Source organism: Ammodytes marinus, assembly GCF_949987685.1.
Source record: "Ammodytes marinus genome assembly, chromosome: 23".
Taxonomy (NCBI): Eukaryota; Metazoa; Chordata; class Actinopteri; order Uranoscopiformes; family Ammodytidae; genus Ammodytes; species Ammodytes marinus.
The window spans coordinates 20,333,665-20,355,584 of NC_137227.1; the positions used below are offsets into that span (position 1 = coordinate 20,333,665).

At 38.4% G+C, this 21,920-nt stretch overlaps 3 protein-coding genes across 3 annotated transcripts; 2 read left to right on the plus strand and 1 right to left on the minus strand.

The window, feature by feature from the left end:
• Positions 1–1,852: 1,852 nt before the first annotated feature.
• LOC307269008 (neutral phospholipase A2 3-like) lies at positions 1,853–2,918 on the plus strand (the record flags this gene model as incomplete). The annotated part of the gene is made up of 5 exons (XM_080051829.1): positions 1,853–1,901; positions 1,995–2,024; positions 2,135–2,288; positions 2,380–2,507; positions 2,797–2,918. The coding sequence occupies 5 exons, from the start codon at positions 1,853–1,855 to the stop codon at positions 2,916–2,918; spliced, it is 483 nt and encodes a 160-aa protein (XP_079907955.1).
• A 4,199-nt stretch (positions 2,919–7,117) lies between these two features.
• Positions 7,118–11,211, minus strand: LOC307269300 (myelin-oligodendrocyte glycoprotein-like). Its single transcript, XM_080052232.1, has 6 exons — positions 11,063–11,211; positions 9,391–9,768; positions 9,092–9,184; positions 8,865–8,974; positions 8,545–8,756; positions 7,118–8,167 (listed from the first exon to the last, which is right to left on the minus strand). The coding sequence occupies exons 1-5, from the start codon at positions 11,157–11,159 to the stop codon at positions 8,715–8,717; spliced, it is 720 nt and encodes a 239-aa protein (XP_079908358.1). The 5' UTR covers positions 11,160–11,211; the 3' UTR covers positions 7,118–8,167; positions 8,545–8,714.
• Positions 11,212–13,154: 1,943 nt separating this feature from the next.
• LOC307268953 (Fc receptor-like protein 5) lies at positions 13,155–18,577 on the plus strand. Its single transcript, XM_080051765.1, has 6 exons — positions 13,155–13,197; positions 14,382–14,645; positions 15,157–15,414; positions 15,913–16,026; positions 17,241–17,312; positions 18,517–18,577. Exons 1-6 carry the CDS (start codon positions 13,167–13,169, stop codon positions 18,567–18,569), a joined length of 792 nt encoding a protein of 263 aa, XP_079907891.1. The 5' UTR covers positions 13,155–13,166; the 3' UTR covers positions 18,570–18,577.
• The last annotated feature ends 3,343 nt before the right edge of the window (positions 18,578–21,920 follow it).

Genomic DNA, 21,920 nt, shown 5'->3' on the forward strand with positions numbered 1-21,920 from the left:
TTCTGGAGAATAAAGCAAACGGTCATCTAGAACAATTGCTTCAAAATGAACCTTTGGAAATGGAAGTCAGTAGTCTGGAACCCGGAAAGTGCCAGAGAGAGAATCTGGACCTCAAAGGACCTGGTCATTCTACAGCTGATACTGAAGCTCAGAGGCCAAACTCACATGACAAACAGGGAGTGCAGCAGTGCCCTGTGACTGCACCATCAGTCTAATGCAGATGCAAACCCAGTCTGCTGCTGATCATGTGTTGAGAGCCTACAAGACGTTTTACAGATCTGGCACTGTACTACTGCAGTTGGAAAACTAAAATTTTAGGAAAAAAACCCTTCAGTTCTGAAAGGGATTACTTTCAAACTCACCTTTCTCCAAGAGAACCAGATTGCTCCAGCCACCTTTTTAAGATGATTTTTAGGGCATTTTTTAATGCTTTACTTGGCAGTGTGTAGAGACAGAGATGAAATGGGGAGATATGCAATAAAGGATCCAGGACCGCTATGACAAGGACTTAAGTCTTAGTGCGATGCGTGCACTCTACTGCCACCAGGGTGCTCTGACATCCAAGACCTTTAATTGAGCTGTGGATAAATGAAAGACACAAAGCGGAGTGTGAGTGGCGAAATTGACGATGAACTACAACACAGCTGCATGTAAACTTTATAAAACATAAAAAAACGGTTTGCCATTTAGGATCAAAGTTCTGCAGGTGAACAAAGATTGAACTGTGTGCTGAGTGCATTTGAATACACCTTCAATACAAATGAGATGCAAATATGGACAATATAATTCTTACTAGAACGACAGCAGATAAAGAGGTGCAAAAGCTTCCACATTTGTTTGACAATGTAACACTTTCATGCTTGAAATTATGGATTGACTAATTTCACATTTGAAACGGTCAGATGTAAGATCATATCATTATTAAAATATCTTGATCAAATTCGATTTACATTCTCAGATGGTGATGTTTTGTCCATCATAAAGGTCTTAGTCCAGCTGGTCCATCGGTGACTGGACCTGCTGTTGGTTCGAATCCCAGAATTATCCAAGAGGGGGAAGTGTCTAACACTAATCTCCTTAAAATTAAAATAAATGCCAACCTGCCCTTTGAGCAAGGCACATAGATTGAAAGCTGTTCGCCTGGGGGGGCCATACTTCTGAAACTGGAGGGACAATTGAACAGCGGTGCAATATTTAGTCAGCGGTCTCTTCAAAGAGTCTGGTTTGATTTGCACTTGAGTTGTGAGTGTGGATGATGTTATCATTCAAGGGGTATCCAAGTAGGAGCCGTGTTGATGTGTGTGTGTGTGTGTGTGTGTTTGTATGTGCGTGTATGTGAGTGTTTTGGGGGGGGGGGGTTAGGGGGATGGTATGATAGGCCCACAACCCTTCCATAGGCTTCCAAGGTGTTCCCCCTCCAAATTAAACCCTTCTGTGCCGTTGGTGTAATTTAGAGACCCAAGAAAAGTCTCCTCTTCATTCAGACCCACATACTTGTCTGTTCAGCTGAGAGGCCTTCGATGGGTTAGCTCTGGGCTTGGCCCAACATTCCCATTTGCTTGTGCAGCCTGACGGTTAACATCCTCCACTTTAGTGCCCTTGCCTTGAGGTGAATATTCAAAATACTCAATGGATACGATTGTACCCAGGTCGACCTTTGTCCAGCTAAACTGTTGTAAAAATGGTTACAATTATTCCTCCTCTCTTGTCCTGTCTGACTGACTGATAGGAGTTCTGGTGGACAAGCCTCGATAAGAGTTGAATTACCATTCATGTCCAGCCAAAGTTGATGTTTAAAGAGGGCCTGATGTTAGAGTGAGAGTATTCCCTGACTGGCCGTCTAACTCACAGGATGAAGACCCTCAAGGCGCTGCTTCTCTTGGCCGTAGTCCTCTCTGTTGGTGAGTACCACTGCAGTTCATCTGAACACACTGTAGATGTGAATAGACATATCTTCTACTGGAATACTGATTGTGCTGCTTGATGTGTTTTAGACCACTCTGTGACTGCAGACCCCATTCCTGGTGAGTACAACTTGATGGAAGCAGCAGTTAATCTGTACACACTGGCTATGAAGTGACATATCTTTTACTGGTAGACAAACAGAATTCTGACTGTGATTGTTTTGTTTCAGACTCCAATTCTCTTGAGCTGTTGAAGCGGTCGGTCTTAGACTTTTCTAATATTATACTGTGTAACATGCCCAACGGCAATCCTTATGACTATACCAACTACGGCTGCTACTGTGGACTTGGAGGCTCCGGCACACCTGTGGATGATCTGGACAGGTGAGGATTTACTCACTCTGCTTCATACTCGGATAACTTGAAAATTATCCAGTCTGTTTTATAAGTATTGTTTGTCTTTCTTTAAACGTAGTTGCTGCCAAGTGCACGATGAGTGTTATGGCGATGTCCAGAAGGACCCTAAGTGCAAGGACTACGATACTTACTGGTCATTCTATGACTTCACCTGTGATGAGGAAAAGAAAAAGGCCACCTGTTCCAGTGAGTACACCAAAATAAATGGATTTTCTTGGTCACTTGATCTTATACACTTTTTAATTTGTTCATGAAAACTGCGCTATTACGCCCTTTAAGCACTTTTCCATCACACTAGTTTGAGCTGTTGACTCATTGTAAATGTAACACGGGTGAGAAACACATTAAAATAGATTTTTAGATATAAATGTTGATAAGAAAAACTGTTACTGTTACAATCAAACAATGCTCTTTTCAGTTTCTTTAATGTTATGAAATTGGTTGTTGACAGTGCTCTCTACTTTATCTTCCTCAGAGGAAACAAACGACGAATGTCAGAACTTCCTCTGTGAGTGTGACAGGGTGGCCGCAGAGTGTTTTGCCAACACACCTTATAACGATGACAACTGGGACATTGACCAGAGCCTCTGTGAATAAGGACAGTTGTATCAAATTGAATTAACACAGATCAGTGTCATAGTTTGTGTATGGGAATACAGTGTAATATTGATGACTAATAACTGTCCATCATTCCTTCCATGTACCAAATTATTCCTGTTGGGTTTGAAATTGTGATCTGATAATAAACAATATTACAACTGCATCTAATTTTTACTTCCTTAAGTTCCTTTGTTGTTTACTGAAAAATCAAGGGTATAAACTCAGTTCACGTTAGAATAGAAGATACTATGGTCTACGTTTTTCTCTGCAGGTCTAATCTAGTGTAAAGTATGTGGACATGCAAACATTCCCCCGTTAAGTTACAGATGAGCATCATACTATAAAGACGTTTTGTGGTTGGCTTGAATATCAGCCAGCCAGAGATGAAATGCCAAATTGTTAATATTTTATTCTTCATAGCTGACAGCCTGTTTGTCATTTGTTGCAAAAGAAGAGACACCCGCTTCGAATTGAACACGCACAGATCTTGTAGAAGAAAACCTAATGAGTTTTAATATCAGTTCATAACAATGTAATATGTTTTTCCTTGCAATACAAATATGAGTTAAGGATTACATTTTATAAATTTTTTTTAAATCAAGAAATGGGATCAGATTGTTTTCAACATGTTTGTACAGTATGTCAGCTGACTTTAAATATTATTATAGGAAAGTGAGCATAAGTCAATTGCTTTTGTCCATAGTAGCCCCCATTAAAAGATGTTCAAAAACAAAGCTATGAGTAAAATATGAAGTTCTAGAAGATTAACTGTAACATCTTAAATCTGAATTATGAGGTAAAAATGTGAGAATTTTTTAATTTAATAATATAATATTTTTTGTTAAATGTCAAAAATATTTTTTGTCAGACGTTAATTCCAGAGTCCTGTTCATTTCTAACTAAGAATAAATGTAAAATCACTATGTCTCATGTCCTCACCCCAAATAAACATAATAAAACAAGACCACCTCAAAGACTACTGTAGAAAATCAGTATTTGGTATCTTTTCTGAGGATTTACACATGTCCAGCAAAGACAGAACAGTTTAATATCTAATAAGAAGAAAGCTAAATAAATCTTCACATAATCAATTCAAATTGTTATGCGCCACTTTTGTAACACTAGAGGGCGCCACACAACAGAGCAAAATGTCAGCATCAGATGATCAGGATGTACAATATACACCCACGTTGTTTCATGGTGGTGATGGTGTGTTCAGGGTGATGTGCAGTGCTAGTTTTCCGCAACACAGCATTTTGCATAAAACTTCAAGTTTGGTCTCATGTGACCAGAGCACCTTCCTCCAACCCTTGCCACAAGCCATGCGGGTGACACAGCTGTCAGATGAGTCCGAACTTGACATATTTGGCCTGAATGCAAAATGCAATGTGTGGCGAAAAACTAACACTACACATTTCCCTGAACACACCGTCCCCAACTTGAACCATGGTGGTGGCAGCATCATGCTGTGGCGGCTGGAAAAGTGTCTGCGTGAGGCCCAAGATCCTGGGGGCCTTCTTCAGAGGCACAACAGAGAGCATATTGACTGGATGCATCACTGCCTGGTACAGGAACTGCACTGCCCAAGAGCTGAGAGGATCAGCGGATATGAACTTCCCTCCATCCAGGAAACCTACAAGGCCCGGTGTGTTAAGAAGGCCCTCCGAATCATTGGGGACCCCAGCCACCCAGACCAGAAACTGTTTGAGCTACTGCCGTCAGGGAGGCGGTACCGAAGCCTAAGGGCCAAAACCCAGAGGATGACAAACAGTTTTTTCCCCCAAGCCGTCAGGCTCCTGGAGAAACACACTACCCCAAACCATCCACACGCACACCACAACAACAGACTGGTATTTAACCACATATAAACACGTACACACACATACAGTACCACTATACTTATACCACTGACATCCTCCCTCAAAAGAGTAGCCTGTCGCTTGTTCTGCCTGGAGAGCAAGGAGAAGATATTCAAATGTAGTGATAATGCCTCCTCTCTTGTTCTGTCTGACTGACTGATAGGACTTGTAGTCTGGAATAAGAGACAACCTTGATAAGAGTTGAATTGCCATTCATGTCCAGCCAAAGTTGATGTATAAAGAGGGCCTGATGTTAGAGTGAGAGCATTCCCTGACTGGCCGTCTAACTCACAGGATGAAGACCCTCAAGGCGCTGCTTCTCTTGGCCGTAGTCCTCTCTGTTGGTGAGTACTACTGCACTTCATCTGAACACACTGTAGATGTGAATAGATATTTCTTCTACTGGAATACTGATTGTGCTGCTTGATGTGTTTTAGACCACTCTGTGACTGCAGACCCCATTCCTGGTGAGTACAACTTGATTAAAGCACATCATTGATACACCCTGTGGCTGTGAACAGACAACTGTTCTACTGAAGTACAAACAGAATTATGCATGTGCTTGCTTGTTGTTTTTCAGACCCTAATTCTCAAGACCTGTTGAAGCGGTCGGTCTTAGACTTTGCTAATATTATACTGTGTAACATGCCCAATAGCAATCCTTATGCCTATACCGACTACGGCTGCTACTGTGGCTATGGAGGCAAGGGCAACCCTGTGGATGATCTGGACAGGTGAGGATTTACTCACTCTGCTTCATACTCAGACGACTTAAACAAATGATCCAGTCTGTTTTAAAGTCTGTCTTGTTTGTTTGTCTTCACCCGTAGGTGCTGCCAAGTGCACGATGAGTGTTATGGCAAGGTTCAGAAAAACCCAAAGTGCGATAGTTACTTTGGGAAGTACGCTGTCCCTTACATTATGTCCTATGTCTACACCTGTGACAAGGAAAAGAAAAAGGCCATCTGCTCCAGTGAGTACACTGAAACAAAGGGATTGTCATCCTCACGTATTCATTTGCTCCTCAAAGCCGCAGAAATATGTCAGTTTATGTTTTTTTTTTTTCCATAATTATGGTTATAGCTTTTGTCTTAAAGTAAAAAATATTTGGTAGGTATAAATGTTACTTATAGCAGTTATATGAATACTGTTACTTTCAGTTTTTTTTAAATTTTTCAAAAATGGTTGTTGACATTTCTCTCTAATTTCTCTTCCTCAGAAACAAACGACAAATGTCAGATGATCCTCTGCAAGTGTGACAGGAAGGCCGCCAAGTGTTTTGCCAAATCAACTTATAACGGTGACTACTGGGACCTGGACCAGGAACGCTGTAAACAAGGATAGTTGTATCAAATTGGATTAACAATTTAATTACTGTATAGTCAATTAAAAATAATTTAGACTATACCTTTGATTTCTAATAACTATCCATCATTCCTTCCGTGTGTGAAATCACTCCGGTTGGGTCTGAAATTGTGAAGTTATTTTGATAATAAACACTACTACAACTGCATCTCTCATTTTCTCCTCACGTTGTTTCCTGAATTTTGAAGTGTATCATTTAAATCAAGTTACCATAGAAGTCTTCGGGATGAAATCAGTGGTACAATATAGAATATAATCAGGCATTGATTTTGTGTCCATGTTGACTGCCCAACTATGCAATACTTGCTCCTTATCAAATAATAAACATACTTTAATTACATACGTAGAAAGGAGCCAGTTGAGGTGATTGGAGCATCTGGTTAGAATGCCCCCTAGGGAGGTTTTCCAGGCAAAATAAACTAAGAGGAGGAAGACCCAGGACTAGGTGAAGAGATTATATCTCTACAGAGGTTATTGTGGGGTGTTTTAAACTTCAGCCAGCCAGTGAATACATGTCAAGCTATTATAGTGTTTAATTCTTCAAAAGGCACTACTTCTGCTAAATTAATTGCACCCTGTTAAATCTGAATTGTGGTTAAAATATGAGAATGAATGGATCAAATAATTCAGTTTTATTTGTGAATGTCTTAATTTATATTTAGAATAAGTCAGAACTCATTTGACTTCAATTTAAGAGTCCTGAGGTTTTTTGTCTCAGAAAAAAAACATTACAACACTAGAGGGCACCACACAACAGAAGTGTCAAAAATAAAGCAATACATAAAAACGTGAGGGGACACAGTGGCTTGAACTTATCATTTATGAATAGATCATGAAAAGTGTGTTAATGAAGATATGAAGCAGAACTTAGATTATCATTAGACATATGTGAGTTTAGTCTAACATTATATTATACTTTAACTTAATGTTAAAAGACCAGTTGACACAATGCAGTAATTTGAAAATGTGCTTTATTTTTTTAAGCTTCACATCAAAGCACGTAATGTTTGGGAATAATAACAAAGTGCAGAAGTTGTTAACATCATAGTATTCCTATAACAGAATGCAAAATAAACATATTTCCATCAATGCCAAATACCTGGACTGGAGATTTTTATTCAGTGCTTAAACAACCCAAGAAGTTCAACCCTTATTGAACAATTAAATAAAAGCAGAGTAAAAAAAATATATAAATATAAGCGCAGTGAGGCCCTGCTCAAAGGCATGTGGAAATAATAATAATAATAATAATAATAGAGTGGAGAGTAATTCAAATTTTAACAGAACAAATTCTTACTTGTAAAAAAATAAATTAAAACTCTGAATTTACATGTGCCATGGTTAAATTCGGAACATTTCACTTGCACACTTCGTCACATCCTGTGGACTTATTTTCAGTCATGGCGTAACCTAAACATTAACATAAAAACTCCACCAATACTCTCAGAGACACTATTCTAATTGTATTATTTTTGCAACATGAATTTTAACATCTCTAAGAGTTACATTTACCTCGTTATTAAGCAGTGTTATCAAGTTTGGATACATCAATCGGATCCCTATTCTTCACATTAGTTGAGTCATATATATTTTAGAAAAGTTAACTATTTCAGTTACAGTTGAAACATAGCACTTACACCCAGTAGTTAGGGGGTGTAACTAAAAAACTAAAAAACTAAAATGCTTTAACTACTGCTGCCGTGAAGTTCAGTGACTTTCTCTCCATAGAAAAAAAAAGCTCCCATGTAGATGCAAATCCAATCTGCGTATGATCTTTTGTTTAGAGCACACAGGACGATTTATAGTTCTGGCACAGTCCCTTCGTCAGGCTGAAAACCAAACGTTAGAAAAAAAAAATCCTTCAGTTCTGATTTGGGTCGTTTTGAAAAGGCACCGTTTTCCCCAAGGTTTCTAGATCCGTACATTGACTGTCCAGAGTGTTATCTGTTTTTTCCACCTCTATATGGACAGACAATCAAGTTTTCTGAATTCTTCCAGCCACTTTCAGGACCTTTAGGGGAGCTGTGGACAAAGGAAACAGAGTGGAGTGTGAGTGGCGATGTTGACAATAGACTACAACCCAGCTACATAAACCTTTATAAAACAAAAAAACACTGTGTGACATTTAGGTTCAAACTTCTGCACAGTTAATTTGAATGCACCTCTGATGCAAAGTGCAGCCACATCAGATGCAAATGTGGAAATAATCTTCCAACTAAAACGATAACAGAAGAAGAGTTGCAGTGTGGCTTGACTATGTTACACTTTCATGCTTCAAAGTATGGATCAACTCATTTCACATTTCTTCAGATATCGCCCGGTTACATCATATTGTTATCTACAGTAGATATTAGGAGAAATTGATCAGCAGTGGTCAAAGTTCATGATCAAATCCTTACATTTTCTTTTAGATGGTGATGTTTTTCCATCATAAAGATCTGACTCCTGCCGGTCCGGTCGGTGGCCGGACGTGCTGTTGGTTCGAATCCCAGAATGATCCAAGAAGGGGAAGTGCCTAACACTAATCTCCATTACAACAAACTCCCAACCCGTCCCTTGAGCAAGGCACCTAGGCAGAAAGTTGTTCTTCTGGGGGTCCATACTTCCGTAACTGTGGGAACAAATTAACACACATTTGAGAATTAGTCAGCTGTCTCCTAAAAAGAGTCTGGTTTGATTTACACAACTAAGAAACAGCATTGTTCGACATCGTACTTACATCATTTTTTCGACACTTGTAGTTCAGTAAATAATATCCAAGAAATGCACCAACAACAGTAAGAAGGACGACCAACATTGGGATCAGAATGTGAAGATATTGCAGACCAACTGGTGGGAGAAAGAAAATGGAGGCAAAAGATTTAGTCACTGGAAAACTTCAAATACATGAATCAGAGCGCAGTGAAATAATTCTGTGAAAATCTTCATTTTAAAACCTATTCTCACCTGTATCGCCCGACTCATCCTTTGGATCTGGAGTTTGCAGATCTCTGGGATGCAGCGGCGTCTCTTTCGTCCACGTTTCAACAGAGCGCTGTTCTGAGAAAACACAAGATATGGAATTATTTAAAAAACACAAATTGACGAATGACAAAAAAATGGAATATTGGGCAACAGTCGTGGTTTTGATTATGACTGTTTTTAACCTCCCAAATTACATATTTAGAATGTGGATTCTGGTTTACAGGGGGTTTAAGTTGCAGTCTAGACCCTTGACATTAAATAATAAAATAAAATTAACTCACCAACGACAAGCTCAAGAATGGCCTCTTTCACTTCGCTTTTTAGCTTTGGGATCAGACACTTGTATCGCCCTTGGTCCGCCACCGTGACGTTCCTGATCTTGAGTGAAATGTTCCCGCGCTTCAGCCCGTCTGCGGACAGCGCCGTCCGGCTGACGTACGACTGGATCTTCATGTCCGGGACCTCGTGCTGGTTCCTGTAAAGGTGAACGTACTCGACGCGGCTCAGTCTGTCTAAAGGGTCGGGCTTGAGATCGGGTTTGGACCACACTACTGTCAGCCTCTGCACGTTGAGCGGAGGGTCCAGGTGGCACGGCAGTATGACATCATCACCAGAGATGGCTATGATTGGCTGAGGGGGTCCAACCACATCAGGCTCAGCTGGAAATAAAAATTGTGGGAAGAATTTAGCCCTGGAATCTTATTTGCTTAAAAAAAAAGAATTACAGTATCAAATCGAAAGTTTTTTTTTGGCGTTTGAGTGGTTTGCGGTTGGTGGAGATTTCTGATTAGAAATCAATTAATCGTTCAGGTTTTTCCACGAATTTCAATTTGTTGTGACAAGTGCTTTTTGTAGTGCCCAAACCACTACACTACAAGAGCCCCCCTTGTTTTCCCTGCCAGATTACAGTTTAACTGCCCTGCCTACTACTGGCAAAGGTCCCAAAAATATTTGAAAGTATACAACCCGCCCTTTTTGAAGCACATCTTTTACAGTTCAAACTGAGAAGTTAAATTCTTACCCTGATGTTTTCTGACACTCTCACTTCAATGTTTGTTTTTGTCATTTATGGAAATGACTAGGCCTACTGCAGCACGAAAATGTACGTATCTATGCAAAATTGAATGGAAGCTGAACTCAGACACTGTATTAGGTAAGATGTTAGCCTGTTTTTCTGGATCTGGCACTCCTTATCTATTGGCTGTTTCCCAAAGATTTGAAGAAATACGAGACAATGCTGCCTTTACCAGTTATTTCAAAAGAAAACTGACTGAGTCAGTGACACATCCTGAAAGACTTTGTTTCCGGTTTATTTTAACATTTTTGAATCAGTGTGGCAAACACTGAGCTGCCTATATAACTGCCAGCTCACTGTGCAGCACGTGAAAGATTTAATCTAATGAGTCACTTTCTAAAATCAGCCTCATCATCATCATCAACAGACATTTTCTTAAGATGACTGGTGATAACATGTGTATGAGTCCAAGTGAGAAAAGTGTAAAAATCACAAATGACTCGGGGGAAATAATATGACAGACAGAAAGTATGTACATGTTTAGTCTGCTGTCGTCTGACACACAGTACAACGAAATTACTTGCCAGTTATTTTAAATGTAGCACACTGCCATTCAAGCCATAAAACAGTTAAGCTACAAGTCAAATTTCTTGACGTTTAAGTCAAATTTCTTGACGTTTTCGGTTAAACAGTTGAGCCGTTGACGTGACGTTTGTCTACGTCAGTTAGACAAATTTGTAACGGTCTGGCGGCAAAGTTTTACGAATGAATTAAAATAATCATATCAATATGCCGAACATAACGACTCGTATTCATACACATTACAGTTTGAGAACACTACACACAATCAGTAGCAGTTTGGACACACGTGTCTACTCAACCGAAGGATAGTTTCTTAAAGTTTTCCCATTAGAAAGTCGAATTGAATGCGAGCTTACCTTGAGCAGTCGTCGTCCACACCGCTAGACAGAGGAGGAAAGCGAAAATCCAGAGGGGAGAACCGAAGCGAAGCACGGAGTCCACGAAGTGTACCATAGAAGTAGCCGTTACAACGACGGAACGGACGAAAATACCGCGTGTGGGTTACTCTACCCGAGAATGAATGAAATGAGACATGCCTGAACCTTTCTTTATAGGTCCATGGTAGTGCGGAACGCGTCATAACCGGAGGCCACGCCCATCGTGGGGGAAAACAATACACAGCGCTCCATTCACTTTATTGAATGACACCAATTTCGGCAACTCCTATGGACAGACAAGAGTCGTGGCTTTAAAGAAAGTAACGTTTTTTCTTAAATGGATGTTCGATTACGTTTTAATTAAGCTTGTTTGCAGAAGACAGGTCTCTTTCAATACAAAGTGAATGGAGCGCTGTTTCCCCCCACGATGGGCGTGGCCTATTTCATGCACTGTCTCTATGAGGGAACCTCCGCTATGCTGGCTGACTGGCCTTCTGGCTCCGCCCCATTGACGTAGCCTTGTGACCACTGACGTACATTACGCCATGACGTAATGGAGGTTTCTCAGGTCCTAAAAAAATAAATACACTTTTTTCCTGTTTTTTTTTCATAATAGGTCCATATGTCCATGGGTGATCCCTATGGTTACACTAGATAGGTAGAAAGTCTCGGTTTTATGGCTTTTTGTATAATTTTTATTTTTCTGAATCAGGTGAGTACATTTATTTATTCACATTCATAGAATATTACTTGGAAACATTTAAATTATGCCTATTCTATGATATCAATTTTACAATGGACATATTCATATCGTGACAACGGGTTGTGAACTCATATCATGTTCAGATAACACTGTATAGCCTATTGATAAAAAAATACAACTGGAGGAAAAGAAAAAAAATAATCACTTAAATGTAATCTTTAATGTTCTTTCAACTGTCGGTAGAAGCCTGAATATTAAAAACAAACACAAAAACATCGTTGTTGTTTTTTCCCCTTAGAAGTAATAAATGCATAGAATAACACATTCTATTGCCCTTTATCTTAGTGAGGTCAGCATTAAAGTTTCAATTATCATAATCATAATTGTGTGGAGGGTTATTCAGCATTTCTTTCAAGACTCAAAGGTGCAGTGTGTAATATGACATCATCAAGAAAGTTCTAGAAAGTTCTAGAATGCAACGCTCCCTAGGTAACCCCACCCCTTTTGAATAATAACAGAAGCTACAGTGGCCTTCAAGGACAAGAACTTAAATTTTAAACAATGCACCTGGTGACATTCCAACTATGACGCTTCCAACATGGCGGCGCCAAGGCCTTGGTCCAAGGTATGGAGAAATATGGACATATATGAGACCCTTTCTAAGGAAAAAAAATAAATCTAAAAAAAATGTTCAGCTATTATGCACTAAATTAAACATACTTATGGATATTATAATTATTTTTTACAAAGTCTGCTAGGAAATAAAACCCAAAATTCTACACACTGCAGGTTCAAGTCGTTTGAATAAAAACTGGGAATATCTTTTTAGGTAAAACACTTTTTCATAAATAAAGTCATGATAAACGTATTTCTAAATGTATATTTTTTACTGATGCAGTCTTACTCTACACTTTTTTGTTGGCTTTATTGTTTCTGTGAAATTGAAAGCACCTTCATATCCAGATACTCTGGGAAGACCCCTGGTAATCCCAACATCCAAATCCAAGTCATCACACTATTACCCCCACCCCCCCCACCCAGAGTTAAAGTGCTGTAGATTGTGTCCTTACAATAATTGATTGCACCTATTAAGAGATGTAAGGACCTGCTGACCTACAAAAATATATTTTTAAGCCAATAAGGAAATACAGTAAAGATTGAATTTACTAAACAAAAACGGACAAAATCTTGTTATGATCTCTCACAAAGAGGTCTTGGACTCAAATGCAGAATACTCACGCACAGAAGGCAGAGAAATAGTTTTGAGGTAAGTAAAGCAAAAAAGAGCTGACAGCACTGCAGGAAGCTGCGGCCTCAATCACAGACTTTAGCTTTGGGTGTGATGCAACTCTTTCAGTCAGTCAGCAGCAGCCGAGCAGCATGGCCATAACAACACTCTGCACTTTCGTTGGTGAGCAATACATCTGTATTTTTTAACACTTAGCGTTTGGCTATAATACCAAAACTTTAACTGCATCCTTTGGTCTTGCTCGTGCATTATTTTTAATGTCCGTATCTCCTTCTGATATTTAAACTTTAAAACTGTTAAGATGTTCTCTGTGATCGCCCTGAGGCCAGATTAAAGATAAGCCATGATCCTGGTTTGAAACATATTTCTAATGAATAATATCTTATGCAATCAAGACAGTTACTGCCAATACTTTTAATTTTTCTCATATAGATCTATGCAACTCGCCAAGATGCAACCTGTGTTATGAGCATGTTGCATTTGCTACTTAGTTAAAATTGTTTATGTTTTTGGAATTTGTTCATATTTTGGATTCTTGCACATTTTATAGTTGCACTCGTTCCTTATTGTAATGCAACTCCTGCACAAAAATGTCTCTCATATGAATACAATTATATCTCATCATATCATATCATATCTTAATATAACATTACCTCATTGTATTAACGCTAAGTGACCTTTGCAGCCCAAATAATAACCTAGTGACTACCATTTTTTATATTTTAGATTACTACAAATTCATTAAATGCAACACAATCTCACCAGGCCCTCTCTATTTACAGCCAGATATGAATCTTTTAGCAATGCAACTTTATCTTTGCAAATGTTATTTCTTCTTGTGGTTTCACACAGACAGCAGCTACTTTCATAGCGTTGGAATCTGCTTGTGGGTGAGATGTGAAGCTTTAATTGCATCCCGTAGCTGCAGATGCTGTCGACTTTTGCTTTGGCCTTTTTTTTTTACAGCGCTGCGTTATAAAGAAGCTGACTGCCCTTAAATGTTGTCACTAATATGAGATTAACTCAGTGAAATAACTAAATGAAGGTTGCACAGGAGCAGCTTGATCCAACTCACTTAAGTGTTCAAAAAAACATCCGTAGTGAAACAGCAAACAATCGTATGTGAAGAAAGTGACGAGTTAGCTGGCTTGTGTCTTCCTGTTTGACCTGGTTTGACTCTTATTGAGACACAGGGTCTCATGCTCAAGAGAGACTTGTTTGGGACAATACAACTACAATCAGTTACATACAGACATATTTACCAATATTGCATACATATAATATTTGAATGAAAGTGCCAAGACGTGTGTAATGAGAATCTGAATTTGCCTGTCTGTTTCTTGCAGCTATTCTGAAAGTCCTTCCCAACAGATCCATGTTCTTTGAGTGGGAGTCCGTCTCTCTGAGCTGTGGGCTGCAGGGAAACTCTTCTGGGTGGAAACTTTTGAGGAACACATCCAAAAACATTAACCAAGAGTGGTTCACATTTTGTCACAATGATACAAATGAATCACACTGTACAATCGACCTTATCCCAAATGACTCTGGAGATTACTGGTGTGAGTCTGAAGCTGGAGAGTGCAGCGAGGCCGTACGCATCACTGTGACCGGTGGGTTCAAATAAAAAACTGTAATTTATAGGGGGAGAAAAAACATGTACCTCCATGCATCTTTTCTGAGAGAAGGATTGTGGTCGCAATAAATGACAAATTGGGGGCTCGTCCGGGATAGGGATTTCTTCTCCAACGTCTCCTACTTCCAAGGTGCATGGAGAAAAGAAAAAGTGTGAGGAGGTCTAAAGTCCAGAAACGTTTTTAGTTTAAAGTACATCTTCATTGTCCAACCAATGTGTTGCAGTTTTTGACCTTCAATTTATTTATTTATTTGATAGGGACAGTGCATATCAATGAGCAGCTGTAACAATTACAGCTTTAAAAATGCCAGCTTATAGGAAAAGTGCTAGATTACATCGGTTGTCCCTAGGCAGGAAGAGAAAGACAAATGACAAATATAATACATATACAAAAACACCACGGTCTTAGCATGTTAAAGTTTTGCTGGAAAAATCCTTAAGTTACCTGAGCTACTAACTTTTTTCTTGTTTATCTGTCTGTCACTCAGCTGGTTCTGTGCTCCTGGAGAGTCCTGTTCTTCCTGTGATGGAGGGAGATCATGTGACAATGCTCTGTAGAACTCAGAAGAAGTCCTCAGGCCTCACTACTGATTTCTATAAAGATGGCGTCCTCATTGGGAGCAGTTCTACAAGAAACCTGACCATCCACAGTGTTTCTAAATCTGATGAAGGATTCTACAAGTGCAACATCTCTGGAGCCGGAGAATCACCAGACGTCTGGCTGACAGTCAGAGCTGAGAAGAGAGGTGAGAGGAAAACAACTTCACAGCGTTTCCTGACATATCTAGAAGTGTCAAGTACATTTCACACAAGACGTTCCTTCCTTTTCACACTGCCATTGTAAATCAAATGAGATTGAACTACACCAAAACAAAGGAAGATTATCTACATTTTTTTTCAATTGATTTTAGCTATACATACATACAAATACTCTAGATGTTTTCTTCAAATTTTAAGTTTTAGCATCTTGACGATGTTCGGGGGCTCGGGGTGACTATTCTAGCTGTGATGTTATCCAGCCTGTAGCTACAATATTTTCAAAATGGAACAATAACGGAAAAAAAAATTGAGGGCAGATTAACGCGGTTTAATTCTTAAATTTGGAACATGTTCTACTTTCAAAGGTAGATTCCCACCCCTGGTGAAAGCCAGCCCGCACGGCAATAAAACCTGCCAACCATGTTGACGGATTTGCTTTTTTGTTTCTTGCATTGAGGTCATTGTGTGGTATTTCTGTTTTGAAGCAGGTCGTCCCGAGCCGCTTCACTCTCCCCTCATATACATTCTTCTTCCTGTGGTGGTCGTGTGCATCTTACTGATCTGTGCGGCGCTGCTCTGCCTCTGGAGGAACTGTAAAGGTCAGTCTGTGTGTCACATCTATCGCTGACATTTTGCAACCTGCTGCTTCAGCGTTACGTCTCTCAAAGTTATACGTTGATTGCATATGTTGTTTGTGACGAAGGCCACAGGATGCATTCAGGAGTTATAGAAAAAGGGGTCAGGGGTTGGCGGCAAATTTAAAAATGTAAGGCCAGGCACACACTGCAGGACTTGCAACAGCGTCGAATCGCTGTGCAGATAACCCTGCCAACTTTCTGCTTTGTAATCAAACATCTTGCGTCACTGTGGTTTGAACACTACATGACTTCTAGGCGACAGGGGGTCACACATGACAAGATCTTTGACCAGGTTTGTTTGCTCTACAAACTACGTTTAGTCGCCAAAACACAAGTGACATGCGACACGTGACGTCACACCAGACCATGCACCGGATAGGAATGCTTTTGTTTGTTTCTACTAAACATGGATGTACGCAAGAAACTTTGTGCAGCTCAAAAACAATAAGAAAAATGTGTTGTGGTCGGATCTCACATAGCAACCGAAACTTTTGGCAATTGGAACAATCTTGTAGTCTGATCTAGACGTAACACAACAAAACAATCGAAATGTAACATGTTTGTTATGTTTAAAAATAGGATTCTAAAATAACGTGAGAACTGTGATTGTCTCCACCTACGCAACTATGACTACAATGCTGAAGCTACATCACACATACTAACATGAAGTCTTTCTATTCATCTTAAATAGAGCGAGCCACAGTTTGACAATAGTGGGACAATGTATGACCTCAGCCCCAGAAGATGTTTTCGACAAGGAAGGCACATTCTGTCTGCAGCAAAATATTTCTACTTAAATTATATTTTTCTTCTGCCTTTCGACACATGGTGTAACAAACAAAATCCTGAAGTGCATTGTTTTTTTGTTCATCAGCTGATGATACCTTAAGAAATTTAAGTTATTTGGCAATGTTTTTAGAAAATCACAAACATCATGCGTTTCCATGGATAGATTTATTTTTTTGTGTGTTTTGACATCTGAACCATATTTCCCCAATTTTCCATGTTGGAATCTTTGGTTTATTTTCTCCAAGTGACACAAACACATGTCATTAGCAGTGTTTTTAGTTGTAAAGTTTCTGTTTCTTTTCTGGGGTTTTCAGTTTTAGTAGAACCCACTTACCTGCCTGCCTACCTGTATCGATTGAAATCCAGATTGTGTGTTGTTGTTGCAGGAAAAGAGGACCCTGATGTCTTCTACACTGATGTAATCATCACACAGGAGGGGAAGTCCAACCGCTTCAGAGGTGAACAAAAACATAAAACTTGTTTTGGACATACTTTCCAAAATAGTTACAAACCGAAGATTAAAGTCAATAAAGACAATATTATTATGAGATTATTGTAATCGGTTGGTTACTGTTGCTGTGTGTAATCATTTGCTGCACTATGTAATGAAGCTGTTAGGTTACACCCACAAGGCCATGTGTGTTCTCTGTGTTCTCTGCCTAGATACAGATGATCAGCCCCTTTACTAAGCTCTTATTGGTTGAACAGACATCACCATGGTTACAGTAAACAAAAACAGTTGCCACGAGGCTCCAGCCCTGGTAGAGACTCTGCGTCACTACATCTATCAGCGTGACCGAGTTTCTGCTGTCAGCCTACTATAAATACACACTAGGTTGTTTTTAGTGTCAACATGAATATAAAAACAAATAACCAGATAAATATGTTGTGTTGCTATGGTTGGAACCATTGCATGCCTTATAAATGTAGGCTTTAAAGGGACACTGTGTAACATTTTAAGTAATTTATTAGCTAAAATCAATATCCACATTCATAAATATGTTCTCATTGGTGTAAAATCACCTCTGCCAATAATCTGAATTATCCTCCTGAGCGGAGAATTACAAATATTAATATTACATTTTGTACATTGAGAGGGTAAGTCTTATGGAGGAATCCATGTTGGTTGGAATGTCATCAGGTGCATTGTTTAGAATTTAGAATTGTTCTTGCCCTTGAAGGCCACTGTAGCTTCTGTTATTATTCAAAAGGGTTGGGGTTACCCAGGGAGCGTTGCATTCTAGAACTTTCTAGAACTTTCCTGATGATGTCATATTACACAGTGCCCATTTAAAAGATAATTTAACCCTTTCCTGAATATCTTATGAAACTGTGTTCAGGATTTCTATATTCTTCCCTTGAATTTGCTTTTATTTAAACACATATTTCTCAGTTTTTTTCATTTGTCCTGTCAAGTTAAAAGCATGCATTTAAGATTTCAGCTGAAGTTACGTATATGTAACGAACAAACCAAATAGATACAACTTTTAATTACTATACAGATAATATAAAACTAATTTAAAATCCACTGCAGCTGTGGAACTGTGGAAAAATACTTGGACAGTGGACAGTGATTGGACAGTGAAATAACAGTATATATCTGATTGTCTCTACTATTTTATCACTTTGCACAAGTTAAACGTTTTTATCCTTTGTCCACAGATATTGCCACTAGATCGACCTTCTACACAAAAGTCAAACCAGGAACCGCCTGACAGATACACTTGTCCTTTTTTCCGTCTTTCTTGTCTGTTGTTGTTTGCTTGTTGTTAAAACATTTCATATACAAATAGTTATACAAAAGAAAAAGAAGTAAAAGGAACCTCCTGAAAGTTCATATTGTCGTGTGAATTTGTTCTTGTTCCCCAGAAGCCAGGGAATCCTAAGGAGGCGTAGAGTTAGTTAGTATGACACACTTTATCTCAGAAAAGTAGTCTAATCAGGGCGTTTGTATGGTATGTTAGTCTTGTATAATATAGGTCAAAGATAATAAGGCTTAACTTTCATGATTACCTCTAAAAAATGCACTGAATCACCATCTGATACCCCACCCACGAACATACCCGATACAATCTTCACTTATGTAAAAGCTGCGTGACAAATTACCTCATCTAGACAAGTGTTGAATCTGGTATGTCTGGGTCGCAATACGCAGTGTTTACTTATATTGAGCTTCATTAAATGCTCCTGTGACATATACTGTATGTCTCCTGAACCATCTTATATCACAACGTTGTATCGTGTGGACCGGATTAATGTACAGTAAGTCCTATATTGTTGCAGACATTTAGAAGATTCTGGTTTAAAATATCTTTAAAGTAAATATATTTTCAGTCACGGTTGAAGCAAGTATGTTACAGTATGTATGAAATAATATCTGGAATTATTACAGGTTATTTTTGGTACATGCTGCACTGATACAAAAAAGTGATTTCTGTTTAAAAAACTGACAAAGTAGGGGATCTGTGATTATCAGGTACAAGTTAAATGAGGAATACCTGCTGAGTGATTTCAAATGTGTATCGCAAAGATATAAAAAATAGAAACTCAGCTGGGTAACTTTCGACCCATAGAGTGAATCAACATCAGGACTTGTTAGTATTTTGAACGACTACAAAACCAAAAAGATGATCTTGAATAGACTGAACTGTCCACACATCTGAAGGTTACTGCAGGTTCAAGTTCTCTGTGGGATCGTCACTATGAGTGAGACGCATTTCGCAGACAACATGACATCATTTAATACATTGTTTATCCCTCTGAGACCCACTGTTGTAAATTTGCAACATCTATTGGAAGCTGTTTTGTAGTCATTTTCCAGGACTAAATGTACACAAATACTACATATTCCAGCACTCCAGACTATACAATGTATCAAATCACCAATTTCGGCGGGAAAATATTAATATTGTAAGAACAGCAACATTTCAAATTCAAACAACATGGATGACTCCCACTGAGCTCCCAGCTCTCTCTGTTGGATCAATTTTAACAATTTTCCAAGTAAGTACTTGACCTTTAATATTTTTTTCCTGTATTGTAAAGTTGTTCTGTAACATATTACTTCAAAAACCAAACTAAAAAAGTTAAATTTACATGATTTTCAGTGATTTCTTTTAATGTTGCAAAAACGCAACACTGGGCTTCAATGGGAGTAATTTTTCCAAACAAAAGGCCCAATCACTTATCATGAGTAAATTGTGTATTATTTGTGTTTTAAGCTAAAGTTCACTAAAGTTTAAGGTTTAAAGTCATTTAGTTTTATATAAAACTAAATAACCTTAAACTTTAGCCTAAAACTATAACACAAATACAAAACTTTTGTTTTGAAAAATTACTCCCATTGAATCCCAGTGTTGCTTTATAGTATAATAATTTACAGTATATACATGTGTGAGATCTGCAAAAGATAAAAAGGGTAACCCTAACCCCTAACCCCTAAACCCTAACCCTCTAACCCTAACCCCAACCCCTAACCCTACCCCTAACCCTAAACCCAACCCTACCCCTAACCCTCTAACCCTAACCCACATTCCAACAAAGGAACCTTTTAACCCAAACCCCACCCTAACCCTAACCCTAACCCTAACCCCAACCCCAACCCCAACCCAACCCCAACCCTAACCCAACCCCAACCCTAACCCTAACCCATAAGGACCCACGGTGACATCCAGGTCACACACACTTTGAATGTCCCAAAATTACGTATACGTCACATCGGGCCGTGAGCCTCAAAATAGTCAAAAAAATTTGGAGTGACGTATTTGTCACAATAACAAAAATGGTAATAAGCTAATCAATTAATTTTAGTGTTTCATTTATTTTGAATTAATATATGTTCTTTTGCTAAATTCAAAGTACATTTGAACAAATCTAAACAAAAATTAATGACAACACATTGTAATATTAGGGTTAAAAAATTTTTTTTGGATAATATTTTGGATAAAAAAAAAATTAAAATTTCCAAAAAAAATAAAAATAAATAAGAAAACATCAGAAATGTGTTCTATGTGGTCTACTTAGTCTGTGTTCCATCCCTCATATTTTTCCTATAAGTAGAACTGGGTGCGGGTTCTTATGGGCTAAATTTGTAACCACTAAGACCCGTTGTTGCAATTTTGCAACGTTTTCACAAAATCCTCAGGAATTATAATTTTTTTTTTTTAAATATATTTTCCTGATCAGAGGCTTGCTAAAACAATTTTAAAAAGGAGAAAAAAATCCTACATCAACAAAATCAAGGCTTGGTTACAACAATCCTTTGAGGGTGCAGCTTTAATTCATATGGCATGTGTTTGAATGCTTTTTGTGAATGGGAGTCATTGTTCGGCTTGATAAAAGACATAAGTTTTTCCTTCCTACTCTTAGCCACAGAAAACTATTGTGAACGTAATGGAAAACTATTAACAGCCCATTAAACAGGTATTTCCTCATTCTTCTGACTTCACCACGTGGTTTCAAAGTGACTCTATCAGTACACACCTAATGTCACAGACCTGGTAAGCTATAATTATATGATTAACTTTATGTTATTTATAGACATCTAAATCAAAAGTTAGCTGAATACATTTATCTGTAGGTTACATGAAACCTTTGAATCAACAACGTTTTATTGACTTTATTGAAAATCAAACTTGTATTTAGGATCTGCTTAATTATGAAATAAAGTCTGATAATTGTTGCTTAACAGAGAGTTATTACACTAATGAATATCAGTTCAAGGACTAAATAAGATACCTTTAAACCAGAGCCTGCATACGGGCTGCCACTCAATCCACTTATTTAATCTTTAACTTTAAATTAATACAATTATTTATTTAACAATAAACTCTTGTTGACGTTCAGGAAAAGATATAGAATGCAAACCATGATGCTATTCATAGGGTGAAAATAATTATATAACGGGGGTATATACGATTTGATGCAGTCAGAAAAACTGTTGCAACGTCACCTTCTAACCTTATATTTAAACCACATTTAAATGCCGTATTTTTGGGGATATAATAATACAAACATAATGAAAACACCTCAATGACTTTACAGGGTTAAATTACCTGTAGGCGTCT

Bases quoted from the DNA above. Each gene is read 5' to 3' on its own strand.
- LOC307269300 (XM_080052232.1), bottom strand. From the start codon at position 11,159: ATGGTACACTTCGTGGACTCCGTGCTTCGCTTCGGTTCTCCCCTCTGG. The intron at 9,769-11,062 runs GTAAGCTCGCAT...TTTTATTTCCAG, and splicing joins GTGGACGACGACTGCTCAAG to CTGAGCCTGATGTGGTTGGA. The intron at 9,185-9,390 runs GTGAGTTAATTT...GTGTTTTCTCAG, and splicing joins CATTCTTGAGCTTGTCGTTG to AACAGCGCTCTGTTGAAACG.
- LOC307268953 (XM_080051765.1), top strand. From the start codon at position 13,167: ATGGCCATAACAACACTCTGCACTTTCGTTG. The intron at 14,646-15,156 runs GTGGGTTCAAAT...TCTGTCACTCAG, and splicing joins CGTACGCATCACTGTGACCG to CTGGTTCTGTGCTCCTGGAG. The intron at 16,027-17,240 runs GTCAGTCTGTGT...TTGTTGTTGCAG, and splicing joins CCTCTGGAGGAACTGTAAAG to GAAAAGAGGACCCTGATGTC.